We start from the raw sequence: 16597 nt of genomic DNA, 5'->3' as shown, positions 1-16597 counted from the left end.
TCAGGCCATTTCTCAACTGTTATGTTTTTTCTGTCTTCATATTTTATTTTGTTTTATGTAGACCTTGCTGCATTAAAGCTCCTTTATTCCATGTCAGATGACAGAAGTCAGCTCTTTATCAATATCTGAGCACACTTCTCTTCTTCCTGGGAGTTTCTCGCTCTCTATCATACTATCTTACTTCCTGATGTTTTCTTTCCTCTTTCAAGTTAAGGGGCTTTATTGGCATGGGAAACAGGATATATGTAAACATTCTTTCTTTCTGATGTTTTACCTCTATCTTTCCATTTCTAGGTGCTGGAGACGTGTGTAAAGAACTGCGGCCACCGGTTTCATGTCCTCGTGGCTAACCGGGACTTCATTGATGGTGTCCTCGTCAAAATCATCTCCCCCAAAACCAACCCCCCCACCATCGTACAGGACAAAGTCCTGGCTCTGATCCAGGTACAGCACATGATAATAATCACATGGCACATGATAAGAAATCCCTAGGTACTTCTACATCTGAGATACGTGGATAGGTATAAGCAACACGGTGAACATTTCACCAAGCCAGTCAGAGAGCAAGGTGGAGCTGCAACCTCAAATCTCTAAGGCAATTGACAGAGAGCTGTAAGAGGCCAGGCTGCAGCAGTTAGGAGAACCCTGCATTTAGGAAAATCATACATCCAAAATGAGTCCAGACACCTCCAACAAACCTCTCTAAATACAGTGAGAGGAGGAGAGAGGACACCTTGTACCTGAGCAGCTCCAGGCAGGTAACCAGAGACTGACACACACACACACACACACAGGACTGAAGTCAGCAACACAACACTTGGGCCCTCACTATTTGGCCTTCATCTATCCACTCCTCTCAGATGTCCACCAGGATGTAACGGGGTTGTTTCCAGCCCTTATTCTGTGTTTGTCTGTGTGTTGCCAGGCCTGGGCGGATGCCTTCAGGAGTAGTCCTGACCTGACGGGGGTGGTCCATATTTATGAGGAGCTGAAGAGGAAAGGCATCGAGTTCCCCATGGCTGACCTGGACACTCTGTCACCCATCCACACACCACAGAGGGTGAGACCCAACACGCATCCACACACCACAGGGGGCGAGACCCAACACGCATCCACACACCACAGGGGGCGAGACCCAACACGCATCCACACACCACAGGGGGCGAGACACAGCACGCATCCACACACCACAGGGGGCGAGACACAGCACGCATCCACACACCACAGGGGGCGAGACCCAACACGCATCCACACACCACAGGGGGCGAGACACAGCACGCATCCACACACCACAGGGGGCGAGACCCAGCACGCATCCACACACCACAGGGGGCGAGACCCAGCACGCATCCACACACCACAGGGGGCGAGACCCAGCACGCATCCACACACCACAGGGGGCGAGACCCAGCACGCATCCACACACCACAGGGGGCGAGACACAGCACGCATCCACACACCACAGGGGGCGAGACACAGCACGCATCCACACACCACAGGGGGCGAGACACAGCACGCATCCACACACCACAGGGGGCGAGACACAGCACGCATCCACACACCACAGGGGGCGAGACACAGCACACACACACAGGCGTACATGAACCCATGCTAATGAGGTAGAATCATCTGAAGCAGTGACTATACTGCGGTAGTAGCAGAGCTGTACTATCTACATGTTGTGTTCTCTACAGAGCTCTACTTACTAACTACATGTTGTGTTCTCTCTACAGGGTCTACCAGAGGTGGACCCAGCTGTACTAAAGTACAAAGCCCCCATCCAGCCCCATACTGCAGCCACAGCCACCCTCCCTAAGCCTGCAGCCGCCCCGGCTCTGGCCCCGGCCCCCCTCACCCCCATCCTACAGATACCACACATCCCCAACGTACAGGGCCCCATCACCGCCAACCCTGAACAGGTGAGGATAAAGATGGCCTCTGACGGCTAATGTTAAACTACTGCCAGAGTCATGTTCATTAGGCCAAAAACGGAAAAGAACTGACTGGACGTTGCCCAATAAAAGAACAAGTTTCTCCTGTCCTCATGGTTGCGTCAAAGAACTTGATATGCATAATACGGGAGTGCATCTCACTAATGTTAAGTGGCATCCCCTCTCCTCTCTTCCCTTCTTCTCCTCTCTTCCCCTACTCTTCTTCAACTGCACTGGTATGACGTGATATGTGAGAACCATACTGTATGGCACTTGTTTTCACCTATCAAGTTCTAATAGTTTAGTGAGGATGAAGGAAAGGATATTAAAAGAATTGAGACGCATCCTGTAGGCCTTTATGCACAATCCTGGGCCCTGTTTGAAAACCGTCAACATATATCCTTCCTTCCTCCCCTCCTGGATGTTATCAAATCAAATTTTATTAGTCACATTTTATTGATAACACCCAGTAGGGGGGAGGAAGGAAGGATGTATGTTGACAGTTTTCAAACAAGGCCCAAGATTTTCATGGTTAGCAGATGTTAATGCGAGTGTCGCGAAATGCTTGTGCTCCTACTTCTGACCGTGCAGTAATATCTAACAAGTAATCTAACAATTTCACAACAACTACCTTATACACACTGATCTATCATGCGTAGAGGGGCAAAAGCAAGGGTGCCTCTGCTTAGCTTTGATCAGATCAGGGAATACTTTCTCTCTCTGACCCTTGACCCCTGTGTGCCCTCCTCAGATCGCCCGGCTGCGCAGTGAACTGGACATTGTGAGGGGAAACACCAAAGTGATGTCAGAGATGCTGACTGAGATGGTGCCTGGACAGGAGGACTCCTCGGACCTGGAACTCCTTCAGGTCAGAAAATGGACTACATCCAGCATAGAAATACAATTATAGAACATTGACTTGAATGGGGATGCCCATTCTAGTAATTATATTTCTATAACTCCGGGTCAGATACTACATCCCCATAGAAATATAATTACACACAATTTTAATTTTTTTAAAAAAATCCTGGACGACGCTGGGCCAATTGTGCACCGCCCCATGGGTCTTCCGGTCGGCTGAGACAGAGTCGTCTGGACTCAAACCCAGAATCTCTAGTGGCACAGCTAGCACTGCGATGCAGTGCCTTAGACCACTGCGCCACTTGGGAGGCCCTCAGAATTCCACAACATGAATGAATGGGGGCGTTCAGTCTAGTAATTCTATTTCTCTGACACCCCCTCAGCCTCATCCTACTAAAAATATGTCACTGGTCCAAACTGTGGAAGCTTTTCATCATTGAGAATTTGAGACAGCTGTGTATTGCACGCAACATAAAAAAGGAATTCACACACAGCGCTCCATCTGTTTAGTTTTTAAAAATACAAGTTTAAACCTTCCCTGCGGTAGTCACCCTGCTGCTCAACTGAAATGTGTTGGAACTCATTTAGCCCACTAGGGGGAGTAGTACCACCACTCTAGGGGGAGTAGTACCACCACTCTAGGGGGAGTAGTACCACCACTCTAGGGGGAGTAGTACCACCACTCTAGGGGGAGTAGTACCACCACTCTAGGGGGAGTAGTACCACCACTCTAGGGGGAGTAGTACCACCACTCTAGGGGTGAGGAGAGGGGAACAACAAATATTCCTGTACTTGCTTAAGTGACAGTTGGTGTAGGGTGAAGTTGTCCCTAGATGCTGATCTTGTTAAAAGTAACAAGTAATTAAAAGTAACAAGTTTTTAAAGAGCAGCAGTAAAATAACAATAGCGAGACTATATACAGCGGGGTACCGGTACAGAGTCCATGTGTGGGGGCACCAGTTAGTTGAGGTACTGTGTACATGTAGGTAAAGTTATTAAAGTGACTATGCATAGATTATAACAGAGAGTAGCAGCGGTGTAAAATAGGGGGAGGGGCAACGCAAATAGTCTGTGAAGCCATTTGATTATGGCTTGGGGGGATAGAAGCTGTTTAGAAACCTCTTGGACCTAGACTTGGTCCTCCGGTACCACTTGCCTTGCGGTAGCAGAGAGAATAGTCTATGACTAGCGTGGCTGGAGTCTTTGACAATTTTTAGGGCCTTCCTCTGACACCTCCTGATTTTGAGGTCCTGGATGGCAGGAAGCTTGGTCCCAGTGATGCTCTGGGCCGTTCGCACTACCCTCTGTAGTGCTTTGGGGTCGGAGGCTGAGCAGTTGCCATACCAGGCAGTGACTGAGGGTGTGATAGATAGGTAGTTGAATCAGGTGACCTTTCCACTGTTTTATGAGGTGACTTTAGGTAATACAGTTAAACTGTGATTCAATAAATGAGATGTAGGTGTTGTGATTTCTCTTACTAAGTAACACAACTGAGTCTTATGATGAACATGTATGGCTACCTGCTGGCTAGAGACCCATTTTAGAGAATTCTAGTCATCCACCTTCTGAGAGACAGACTCACCTTTCCATCAGTGATGCCCTATCCTCACCTTGTGTCTGTCTCCTCACCCTGTGTGTGTTTGTGTGTGTAGGAGCTGAATAGGACGTGCAGGGCCATGCTGTCTGTGTCCTCACCCTGTGTGTGTTTGTGTGTGTAGGAGCTGAACAGGACGTGCAGGGCCATGCTGTCTGTGTCCTCACCCTGTGTGTGTTTGTGTGTGTAGGAGCTGAATAGGACGTGCAGGGCCATGCTGTCTGTCTCCTCACCCTGTGTGTGTTTGTGTGTGTAGGAGCTGAACAGGACGTGCAGGGCCATGCTGTCTGTGTCCTCACCCTGTTTGTGTGTGTAGGAGCTGAATAGGACGTGCAGGGCCATGCTGTCTGTGTCCTCACCCTGTGTGTGTTTGTGTGTGTAGGAGCTGAACAGGACGTGCAGGGCCATGCTGTCTGTGTCCTCACCCTGTGTGTGTTTGTGTGTGTAGGAGCTGAATAGGATGTGCAGGGCCATGCTGTCTGTGTCCTCACCCTGTGTGTGTTTGTGTGTGTAGGAGCTGAACAGGACGTGCAGGGCCATGCTGTCTGTGTCCTCACCCTGTGTGTGTTTGTGTGTGTAGGAGCTGAATAGGACGTGCAGGGCCATGCTGTCTGTGTCCTCACCCTGTGTGTGTTTGTGTGTGTAGGAGCTGAACAGGACGTGCAGGGCCATGCTGTCTGTGTCCTCACCCTGTGTGTGTTTGTGTGTGTAGGAGCTGAACAGGACGTGCAGGGCCATGCTGTCTGTGTCCTCACCCTGTGTGTGTTTGTGTGTGTAGGAGCTGAACAGGACGTGCAGGGCCATGCTGTCTGTGTCCTCACCCTGTGTGTGTTTGTGTGTGTAGGAGCTGAACAGGACGTGCAGGGCCATGCTGTCTGTGTCCTCACCCTGTGTGTGTTTGTGTGTGTGTAGGAGCTGAACAGGACGTGCAGGGCCATGCTGTCTGTCTCCTCACCCTGTGTGTGTTTGTGTGTGTAGGAGCTGAATAGGACGTGCAGGGCCATGCTGTCTGTGTCCTCACCCTGTGTGTGTTTGTGTGTGTAGGAGCTGAACAGGACGTGCAGGGCCATGCTGTCTGTGTCCTCACCCTGTGTGTGTTTGTGTGTGTAGGAGCTGAATAGGACGTGCAGGGCCATGCTGTCTGTGTCCTCACCCTGTGTGTGTTTGTGTGTGTAGGAGCTGAACAGGACGTGCAGGGCCATGCTGTCTGTGTCCTCACCCTGTGTGTGTTTGTGTGTGTAGGAGCTGAACAGGACGTGCAGGGCCATGCTGTCTGTGTCCTCACCCTGTGTGTGTTTGTGTGTGTAGGAGCTGAATAGGACGTGCAGGGCCATGCTGTCTGTGTCCTCACCCTGTGTGTGTTTGTGTGTGTAGGAGCTGAACAGGACGTGCAGGGCCATGCTGTCTGTGTCCTCACCCTGTGTGTGTTTGTGTGTGTAGGAGCTGAACAGGACGTGCAGGGCCATGCTGTCTGTGTCCTCACCCTGTGTGTGTGTAGGAGCTGAATAGGACGTGCAGGGCCATGCTGTCTGTGTCCTCACCCTGTGTGTGTTTGTGTGTGTAGGAGCTGAACAGGACGTGCAGGGCCATGCTGTCTGTGTCCTCACCCTGTGTGTGTTTGTGTGTGTAGGAGCTGAATAGGACGTGCAGGGCCATGCTGTCTGTGTCCTCACCCTGTGTGTGTTTGTGTGTGTAGGAGCTGAACAGGACGTGCAGGGCCATGCTGTCTGTGTCCTCACCCTGTGTGTGTTTGTGTGTGTAGGAGCTGAACAGGACGTGCAGGGCCATGCTGTCTGTGTCCTCACCCTGTGTGTGTTTGTGTCTGTAGGAGCTGAATAGGACGTGCAGGGCCATGCTGTCTGTCTCCTCACCCTGTGTGTGTTTGTGTGTGTAGGAGCTGAACAGGACGTGCAGGGCCATGCTGTCTGTGTCCTCACCCTGTGTGTGTTTGTGTGTGTAGGAGCTGAATAGGACGTGCAGGGCCATGCTGTCTGTCTCCTCACCCTGTGTGTGTTTGTGTGTGTAGGAGCTGAATAGGACGTGCAGGGCCATGCTGTCTGTGTCCTCACCCTGTGTGTGTTTGTGTGTGTAGGAGCTGAACAGGACGTGCAGGGCCATGCTGTCTGTCTCCTCACCCTGTGTGTGTTTGTGTGTGTAGGAGCTGAACAGGACGTGCAGGGCCATGCTGTCTGTGTCCTCACCCTGTGTGTGTTTGTGTGTGTAGGAGCTGAACAGGACGTGCAGGGCCATGCTGTCTGTGTCCTCACCCTGTGTGTGTTTGTGTGTGTAGGAGCTGAACAGGACGTGCAGGGCCATGCTGTCTGTGTCCTCACCCTGTGTGTGTTTGTGTGTGTAGGAGCTGAACAGGACGTGCAGGGCCATGCTGTCTGTGTCCTCACCCTGTGTGTGTTTGTGTCTGTAGGAGCTGAATAGGACGTGCAGGGCCATGCTGTCTGTCTCCTCACCTGTGTGTGTGTTTGTGTGTGTAGGAGCTGAACAGGACGTGCAGGGCCATGCTGTCTGTCTCCTCACCCTGTGTGTGTTTGTGTGTGTAGGAGCTGAACAGGACGTGCAGGGCCATGCTGTCTGTGTCCTCACCCTGTGCGTGTTTGTGTGTGTAGGAGCTGAATAGGACGTGCAGGGCCATGCTGTCTGTGTCCTCACCCTGTGTGTGTTTGTGTGTGTAGGAGCTGAACAGGACGTGCAGGGCCATGCTGTCTGTGTCCTCACCCTGTGTGTGTTTGTGTCTGTAGGAGCTGAATAGGACGTGCAGGGCCATGCTGTCTGTGTCCTCACCCTGTGTGTGTTTGTGTGTGTAGGAGCTGAATAGGACGTGCAGGGCCATGCTGTCTGTGTCCTCACCCTGTGTGTGTTTGTGTGTGTAGGAGCTGAACAGGACGTGCAGGGCCATGCAGCAGCGGGTGGTGGAGCTGATCTCCCGGGTCTCCAACGAGGAGGTGACAGAGGAGCTGCTGCACGTCAACGACGACCTCAACAACATCTTCCTACGATACGAGAGGTAACACACACACACACACAATTAGGCTTACTTGACTTCATAGGCTTACAGCTACACAAAGTCCACTGGTGAACAAGGATATCTGCTGTGACATGATGTTGCATGTGGAGCACATTTTTTCAGCAGGCCCTACAAGAACACAGTTAATTATCTTGGGCCTCGGGGGACCTATCTGAAGCATACACTTCTATTGAAGATTCCATGGTCTCAAACAGTCAAAGCGTTCCTTTCATGTTGTTTTATAGATGACAGAAATGTAAATGTGTGATTGATGCCAATGCCCACGTGTTCTTTACATGGAACTCCGAGGACTTGTGGTGTGTTGCAGGTATGAGAGGTACCGGTCGGGCAGAGCGGCTCAGAACAACGGGGTGAGTTCTCTCACTGATCTATACATCTATGAACAGCTCAACAGGAGTGGATATTAATGTTACTATCTGTCAGTTTGTTGTGATCACCACAGCACTCTACTCACGCATGCTTACTTTACGCTGACACTCCAACACACACACACACACACACACACACACACACACACACACACACACACTCACAGACATCACACGTACACACAGGCACACTGTTGCCATACACACGTACACACAGGCACACTGTTGCCATACACACACACACACAGGCACACTGTTGCCACACACACAATTCCACATTTCCACACCCATCACATACACTGCTGCTACTGTTTATTATCCTGTCGTCTAGTCATTTTACACCTACCGATATGTACATATCTATCTCAATGACCTCGTACCCCTGCCCATCAGATTGGTACTGGTAGCCCATGTATGTAGCCAAGCTACCATTACTCATTGTGTATTTATTCCTCGTGCTACAGTTTTGGTTTATTAATATTTTTTTTTGTTATATTATACTAAGAATTTGTTATTGTATTCTGTGTTGTTTGGAAGGTAAGTAAGCATTACACTGTTAGTCTCCAACTGTTATTTACGAAGCATGTGACAAATTACATTTGATTTGATTGTGTTATTTGTTTCAGTCCATTCTCAATGTATTTTCTGAAATGAGATATGATTTATATTTGTCAATGTTTGTGGCTAATTTGCTGCATGTGTATAGCAGTTTTATGTCTCTGTGTGTTTCTCTGTTTCTCTGTGTCGTGGTCAGCTAATGGAGGCAAGTATGGCAGCACTCCATTCTATCCCAGCTCTGTCTTGAGATGAATAGAGTCAATGAGGAGAATGTTGAAACATGGCAGCACTCCATTCTATCCCAGCTCAGTCTTGAGATGAATAGATGATGAGAATGTTGAAACATGTCTTACTACTGTAATGTATGGACCTCCTTATTGGACCATATGACATGTTCACATGGAACCTTTTAATTAGTGGTGTTGTTCCAGAGAACTAGAATATTCTCTCCCTCGCTCTCGTAAAGCCCTCTGATGTCCGTAGTCTAACGTAGAGGACAGTGATGTGTTGGACTAGTAGACATCTCCATTACCTCCATCCTCCTACCTCTGTTAATTTTCTCTACAGGAGCCACCGCTGTGTGTGTTGACTGTGTTCTGTTGTCTCCCTCCAGATGCTGAGTGAAGCCACAGAGGACAACCTGATAGACCTAACGCCAGGCTCACCCGCTGTGGTCAGCCTCCGAGCCACCTCCACACCCCCGTCCAGCATCCCCCCTGTGACCGCCCCGAGGGCTGGGGCTACAGCCTCCCCTGCCCGGACCCTGATCCAAGACCCTACCTCTGGTCCCTCAAGTCTGTCCACTCAGCTCGCCGGCCTGGGTAAGGATGGGGAATGGTTCAATAGGAACGCAAATTATACTCTGTGTACTATATACAAATGCACCAGATGCTAGGTACGCTATACTGTAATGATGCATAGCCCATAGCAAGCAACACACTGCCCATACACACACACACACACACACACACACACACACACACAAGGGCAGTGGAGTGTAAGAAGGTTTCTAATCAGAGCTCTCATGGGAAATAAACCCTGCTCTATAAGTCTCTGTAAATGACTTGCCTGTTAGCCTAAATGATGTTGCTGCACTCCGTGGCACTATGCTCTGGCTGAGGCCTGAGGCAGAGAAAGGGGGAGAATATGGGAGAATATGCTCCTTTGCTCTACAGCGCTTGTGTCTCAAATGGCACCCTATTGCCTATATAGTGCACTACTTTTGACCAGAACCCAGGATGATGACAGGTGCAGGATGATGACTGTCATTGATTTTAGAGGACTGGTGCAGGATGATGACTGTCATTGATTTTAGAGGACTGGCGCGGGATGATGACTGTCATTGATTTTAGAGGACTGGTGCGGGATGATGACGGTCATTGTGGACATTTAGAACACATCTATTTATTTTCTCTCTTCCCCACACCCCCCTTTACACCCTCTCTCAACTCTTCCTTTCTTTCTTTTCTCTCTCTCTCTTTCTCTTTCTCTTTCTCTCAGATGTGGGTGGGGTTAGTGTCAGTGGTACCCTGTCCTCTCTGTCGGGCCACAACCCTGGAGACGACTTTGACATGTTTGCTCAGACCAGGACCAGCTCTCTGGCAGATCAACGCAAAAAGTATGGCTTCCTCAAACCAAGCTCTCCCCTTGGCTTCCAGAACCCCTTCCAAACTTCTAGAACCCCTTCCAAACTTCTAGAACCCTGTTACTATGGATTTGCAGTTTTGATCCTGTCGGACTCGGACTGCTGTGTGTGCAGGCTTTTGGTCACAGTCCCGCAATGGCACACCTGATTAATAAAATCTATTTATCATAGTCTTCTAGTTAGACTAACATCAATGTAATCTGGTGTGTTAGAACTGGGCTGGAACAAAAGCCTGCAATATGCTGTCCCCCAGGACCAGAGTTGTGAATGTGGTGTTGTCCATTCCTGTTCTAGAGCCACTCTCAGCTTTCCAGAACCATCTCCATGCCACATAGTGGGACGGCCTCTAACGTGTTCTCTCTGTCTGTGTGTGTTGTCAGTGTGAAGTACGAGGACCCTCGAGCCCTGGGTGGGCTTGCCTCAGCTCTGGACGTCAGACAACAGAACGCCACTGGAGGGGTGAGTGCACCAAAGCATGCTGGAGGATGTAGTTTAGATTCACATCCCACCACAATGAAGTGTGGAGTGTGGTTGACGTGCTGTTAAAATGGCTGATAAGGTTAATCTCTCAGCTCATGGTCTCCTCTCTCTGCATGTGAGGGCCTGTAGTGTGATGTTAGTTGACCTCTGCTCTCTGTACCACTAATGGCACCCTATTCCCTGTATAGTGCCCTGGTCAAAAGGTAGTGAACTATATAGCGAATAGGTTGCCCTTTGGGACACAGGCCTCTGACTTTCCAGGAGTAATACCAGATGAATACAGTAGTAGACCATGGCTAGCCAGCTCTGTATGGTGAACTACAGTGTTGGAGTAACAAGCACATACTACCGCATGGCTTGTAGTCTAGTATAACTATTCTAAAGAGCTACATGTAATACTCTCTCTAGATATTTTAAACTATAAACTCTCATTACTTGGTCATTCTGTCATTCCTCAGTAGTGTTTGGTGTTGTTTTTTCCTCTTGTCTTGGTCATTGCTCTCTGTAAGACTAGTATTTTGTCACGTTATGGGTGTCAAAGGTCATACGAAACCATGCTATTGAATTCCACTTTTTGCATGTCACCTTTTCTCCTTCAAATTGTCAAAACTCTTGTATTTATTTTTTTCATTCCACTTCTTGTACCACAGTCAGTCAGTACTAACAAGGCACTTTGTAATCAGGTTCTACACCTGTAAGGCCAGACATAAAGTATTATGAAATCTAAACTCTCTCTCTCACACACACCGATTACATAAACCGATTACACACACCCTTCACCCTCCAGTGCCAGTTGAGATTGCCTCAGATGGAATGTATCTGCCAGTCTGGGGCTTAATGATCAGCTGAGGGTTCAAAGTTCAAACTATCCTTATTTTCTTCCTCCTTTCCCCATGCGTTCACCTTTTAATTGGAATGATTCTGGTATTTTCCTCTCGTTTGTTCCCCCCATCCTTTCCTCTCCCTATATTTTCTTCAGTCTAGGTTGTTGCATTGCATTTGATTTCTCTGTTTCCTCTCTGTGCTCTGTTGCTCTGGTCTGGGGCTTCCTCTATCTTGTGTAAGGTGTTGTTCTGTTGTTGATTCAGCTGAGGGTCATAGGGGATGATAACCCAGAGTTGGAGCTGCCCATAGACAGCTGGCTTATTACCCAAGGAATGGTGAGGACTCCATCCTCAGTGTCCTCCCCCTAAGTCCAATCACCCCATCATCCATATCCCCTTACACCGCTGCCACCCTCATCACCATCCCATCCATCCATATCCCAGCACTGCTAAACCAGCTAGCGCCAACAGTAGAATGGAGACACGTCAGAAAAAGCCAGACGACTCCTCCAATTGTACAATACCCACACAATGATGAATAAATAAGCTGTTAGAATCTTTATTTGTCCTTGTGTGCTCTGAAAGGAATCTAAACTCCTAGGACCTCTGAGCTGGTGAATCTGAGTTATGCATATTCTGAATACAAACACACACACTCACTGTTACAAATGTGGACTCCCTTCACTCTGTCCCTCCTACTGTTGGTCCTGGTCCTCTCATCCTCCCTTCATGGATGACGTGAAAGGTCTGCTTGGTCCCCAGGGCCAGGTGTGGGTTTTCATCAGTCACAAACAGTTAATGTCTAACAGTCACACACTAAACCCAGGAGAGGTACAGATACTTTACTGCTGCACAACAGGTGTTATGTTGCCATGGCTGTTGACATTATAGAAATATAATCACTGGAACGGGAATCCCCATTCAAGTCAGTCGGTCTAGAATGGATAGACCGGCGGCCATTTTAAAAGGGATTCTATTTCTATGGTTGACATCAGATTTGTTGTCAACAGTATCATTATTGCTGATTAGACCTGGTTCAAACGTCTGTGTAGCGATAAGTATCATCATCTCTGTCAGATGCATTGTCAAGCTAACGGTCTATAGATACATTTTTATTGAACTACACTGAACAAAAATATAAAGGCAACATGCAACAATTGCAAAGATGTGACTGAGTTACAGTTCATATGAGGAAATTAGTCCACTTAAATAAATAAATTAGGCCCTAATCCATGGATTTCACATGACTGGGAATACAGATATGCATCTGTTGGTCACAGATACCTTTTTTTTAAATGGGCCTCAGGATCTCTTCACAGTATTTCTGTGCATTCAAATTACCATCGATAAAATGCATTTGTGTTCGTTGTCTGTAGCTTATGCCTTCCCGTACAATAACCCCACCGCCACCATGGGGCACTCTGTTCACAACGTTGACATCAGCAAACCACTCGTCCACACAACGCCATACACGTGGTCTGCGGTTGTGAGGCCGGTTGGACGTACTGCCAAATTCTCTAGTAAGACATTAAGGTGGCTTATGGTAAAGAAATTAACATAAAATTCTCTGGCAAAGGTTCTTGTGGACATTCCTGCAGTCAAGCATGCCACTTGCACGATCCCTCAACTTGAGACATCTGTGGCATTGTGTTGTATGACAAAACTGCACATTTTAGAGTGGCCTTTTATTGTTCCCAGCACAAGGTGCACCTGTGTAATGATCATGCCGTGTAATCGGCTTGGGACCAACATATGGGACAAACAATTTACATGTTGTGTTTATATTTTTGTTCAGTGGAGATAATATACTATACATATTTAAAGACAACTAGAATAAAGTCCTGTTTTAACACTGGAACACTAGTGCATTAACCCATTTAACATATTAAACCTATTAGCTACAATACTGTTGATGATCTGACGCATTGGTTGCTGTTGTGATTGGTATAAAACTGTTCAATATTGTACCATATTTTATTTATTTTAATTATGGTCCATCAATGTCAACCCTGTTGACCATGGTGTGTCGACAGCTGCTCGTCGACCATCTGGTTCTGAAATCATGGGCATTATTATGGACTTGGTCCCCCCTTTGCTGCTATAACAGCCTTTACTCCTCTGGGAAGGCTTTCCACTAGATGTTGGAACATTGCTGCAGGGATTTGTTTCCATTCAGCCACAAGCATTAGTGAGATCAGGCACGGATGTCATGCGATTAGGCCTGGCTCTGTCGGCATTTCAATTCATCCCAAATGTGTTCAATGGGGTTCAGGTCAAGGCTCTGTGCAGGCCAGTCAAGTTCTTTTACACCGATCTCGACAAACCATTTCTGTATGGACCTTGCTTTGTGCACGGGGGTATTTTCATTCAAAAAGAGTAAAGTGCCTTCCCAAAACTGTTGCCATAAAGTTGGAAGCACAGAATCGTCTAGAATGTCATTGTATGCTGTAGTGTTAAGATGTCCCTTTACTGGAACTAAGGGGCCTAGCCCGAACCCTGAAAAGCAGCCCCAGACCATTATTCATCCTCCACCAAACTTTACAGTTGGCACTATGCTTCCAGGCAGGTAGCGTTCTCCTGGCATCCACCAAAACCAGATGGTGAAGCATGATTCACCACTCCAGAGAACGCATTTTCAGAGTCCAACGAGGCGAACTTTACACCACTCCAGCCGATGTTTTGCATGGTGATCTTAGGCTTGTGTGCGGCTGCTAGGCCATGGAAATCCATTTCATTAACCTGCCGACAAACAGTTATTGTGCTGACGTTGCTTCCAGAGGCAGTTTGGACAGATGATTTTTACGCACTTCAGCACACGGTGGTCCTGTTCTGTGAGCTTATGTGGCCTACCACTTTACGGCTGAGCTGTTTTTGCTCCTAGACGTTTCCACTTCACAATATCGACACTTACAGTTGACCAGGCGTAGCTCTATCAGGGAAGAAATTTTACAAACTGACTTGTTGGAAAGGTGGCATCCTATGACGGTGCCACGTTGAAAGTCACTGAGCTCTTCAGCAAGTCCATTCTACTGCCAATGTTTGTCTGGAGATTGCATGGCTGTGAGCTTGATTGTATACACCTGTCAGCAATGGGTATGGCTGAAATAGCAGAATCCACTCATTTGAAGGGATGTACACATACTTTTGTATGTCAACTTCGTTGACCATGCTATGTCAGCCCTGTTGGCTTTGCAAAGTTGACTTTGCGTAATGTTCAACAACCGGAATCTGTGAATAAGGCTTAAAAACAATACATTATGAAGTTGCTGGAAAGGAGTTTAGCTAGCTAGACAGCCAAATCCATATGATCTGACTTTCATATCATTATGCAGATCACGTGACTCTGTGGGATATCCCTTACAGTAACTCACCCTCTGTTTTACCTTTGAGGGAGTTTTCGATCTACCGCTAGTGACCTAGTGTATGGAGCATCCTACACAACAGTACCTGTTGACGTTTCCTTGATTCTTTGTTTCAACATCTCTCGTCAAAGTCCCAAAAGAGCTAATAGAATCTTTAAGAGCACGATACGTTTATGTCCTTCTTATATCGGTACACAACAGTGGAATTTGATCTGTTAGATAATCTAGATTCTAAAGACTAGATTGTCGACATGACATCAGTGAATGCAGATGCCTGGCAGCTTGAACATGATCTCTTCTCCATCATAGTGTTCTGCTCTCAACACCACTAGTTTGTGTACTTCTGTGTAACTTCTCAGTATCTCCTTCTCTTGGATCTTTGTGATCGGCAACTAAAAGGAGATTGAAAGAGATCGGCTAGGATTCAGTTACATCGTGATACGGATGTTTTAATGAATGGTTCAGGTTAGGATCTGGGGAAGGTAAACTGATCCTAGATCTGTGCATATGGGTATACTTTCTCCCAGAACCATTAAACCAGGAGTGTAAAGCTGATCCTAGACCTGTGCATAAATGCAAATGTTAGGGCAGCCTTCATGACCATTGACCCCTCTCCTATCAGTCCCGATTGCTGGTACTGTACCCTGAGTCACTCCGACCTCCACATGACACACAAACCATGGCATCCACCCTCTCACCTTCTCCTTTCCATTCTCACTATCACTGCATGATGTCATGCAGCCAGCGTTGCTCATGCTCTGTGTGTGCTTGTGTGTCATTATGACATTAGTCCTCACTCCCAGTCTTCGGTGGTCCCTGTGATTTGCTGGTTGTCCTTCCAATAAATGATTGACTCGTGAATTTCCTGATCTGCTAATTGACTAATGACCTGGACTAATTAACAGTGTTACATAACTGTAGCTATCAAATCAGCTGGTAGTTTCATGCCTACTCATTAGAACTAACGAGGACAAAATAAATACCTTGGAAGTGGTCTGGGACAAGAGTTTTCCCAGAATCCTGACCATGTGATTTGACCCAGGTAAATCTCTGGGCCCTGGTAATAGCCTATGAACTGGTTACTGCCTATGAACTGGTAATAGCCTATGAACTGGTTACTGCCTATGAACTGGTTACTGCCTATGAACTGGTAATAGCCTATGAACTGGTTACTGCCTATGAACTGGTAATAGCCTATGAACTGGTAATAGCCTATGAACTGGTAATAGCCTATGAACTGGTAATAGCCTATGAACTGGTTACTGCCTATGAACTGGTTACTGCCTATGAACTGGTTACTGCCTATGAACTGGTTACTGCCTATGAACTGGTTACTGCCTATGAACTGGTTACTGCCTATGAACTGGTTACTGCCTATGAACTGGTTACTGCCTATGAACTGGTTACTGCCTATGAACTGGTAATAGCCTATGAACTGGTAATAGCCTATGAACTGGTAATAGCCTATGAACTGGTAATAGCCTATGAACTGGTTACTGGCTATGAACTGGTAATAGCCTATGAACTGGTTACTGCCTATGAACTGGTTATTGCCTATGAACTGGTAATAGCCTATGAACTGGTAATAGCCTATGAACTGGTTACTGCCTATGAACTGGTTACTGCCTATGAACTGGTTACTGCCTATGAACTGGTTACTGCCTATGAACTGGTTACTGCCTATGAACTGGTTACTGCCTATGAACTGGTTATTGCCTATGAACTGGTAATAGCCTATGAACTGGTAATAGCCTATGAACTGGTAATAGCCTATGAACTGGTAATAGCCTATGAACTGGTTACTGCCTATGAACTGGTTATTGCCTATGAACTGGTAATAGCCTATGAACTGGTTACTGCCTATGAACTGGTTACTGCCTATGAACTGGTTACTGCCTATGAACTGGTAATGGCCTATGAACTGGTAATAGCCT

General features: G+C 47.4%; 1 protein-coding gene across 3 annotated transcripts in view; it reads left to right on the top strand.

The window, feature by feature from the left end:
- Positions 1-16597, top strand: part of LOC135554562 (TOM1-like protein 2) — a 39274-nt gene that overhangs the window by 17426 nt on the left and 5251 nt on the right. For 2 of the 3 annotated variants that reach the window (XM_064986931.1, XM_064986930.1), the window contains exons 4-13: positions 295-444; positions 926-1060; positions 1734-1919; positions 2683-2799; positions 7272-7405; positions 7734-7776; positions 8966-9173; positions 9853-9970; positions 10378-10456; positions 11566-11637. In XM_064986931.1, coding sequence (XP_064843003.1) covers positions 295-444; positions 926-1060; positions 1734-1919; positions 2683-2799; positions 7272-7405; positions 7734-7776; positions 8966-9173; positions 9853-9970; positions 10378-10456; positions 11566-11637 — 1242 coding nt within the window. The remainder of the gene's footprint in view (positions 1-294; positions 445-925; positions 1061-1733; positions 1920-2682; positions 2800-7271; positions 7406-7733; positions 7777-8965; positions 9174-9852; positions 9971-10377; positions 10457-11565; positions 11638-16597) is intronic. The other variant, XM_064986932.1, reaches the window with a different exon arrangement.

Source organism: Oncorhynchus masou, chromosome 14, assembly GCF_036934945.1.
Source record: "Oncorhynchus masou masou isolate Uvic2021 chromosome 14, UVic_Omas_1.1, whole genome shotgun sequence".
Lineage (NCBI taxonomy): Eukaryota > Metazoa > Chordata > Actinopteri > Salmoniformes > Salmonidae > Oncorhynchus > Oncorhynchus masou.
Note: the sequence above shows the minus strand (reverse complement) of the source record. Positions and strands in the feature narration are given on the sequence as shown.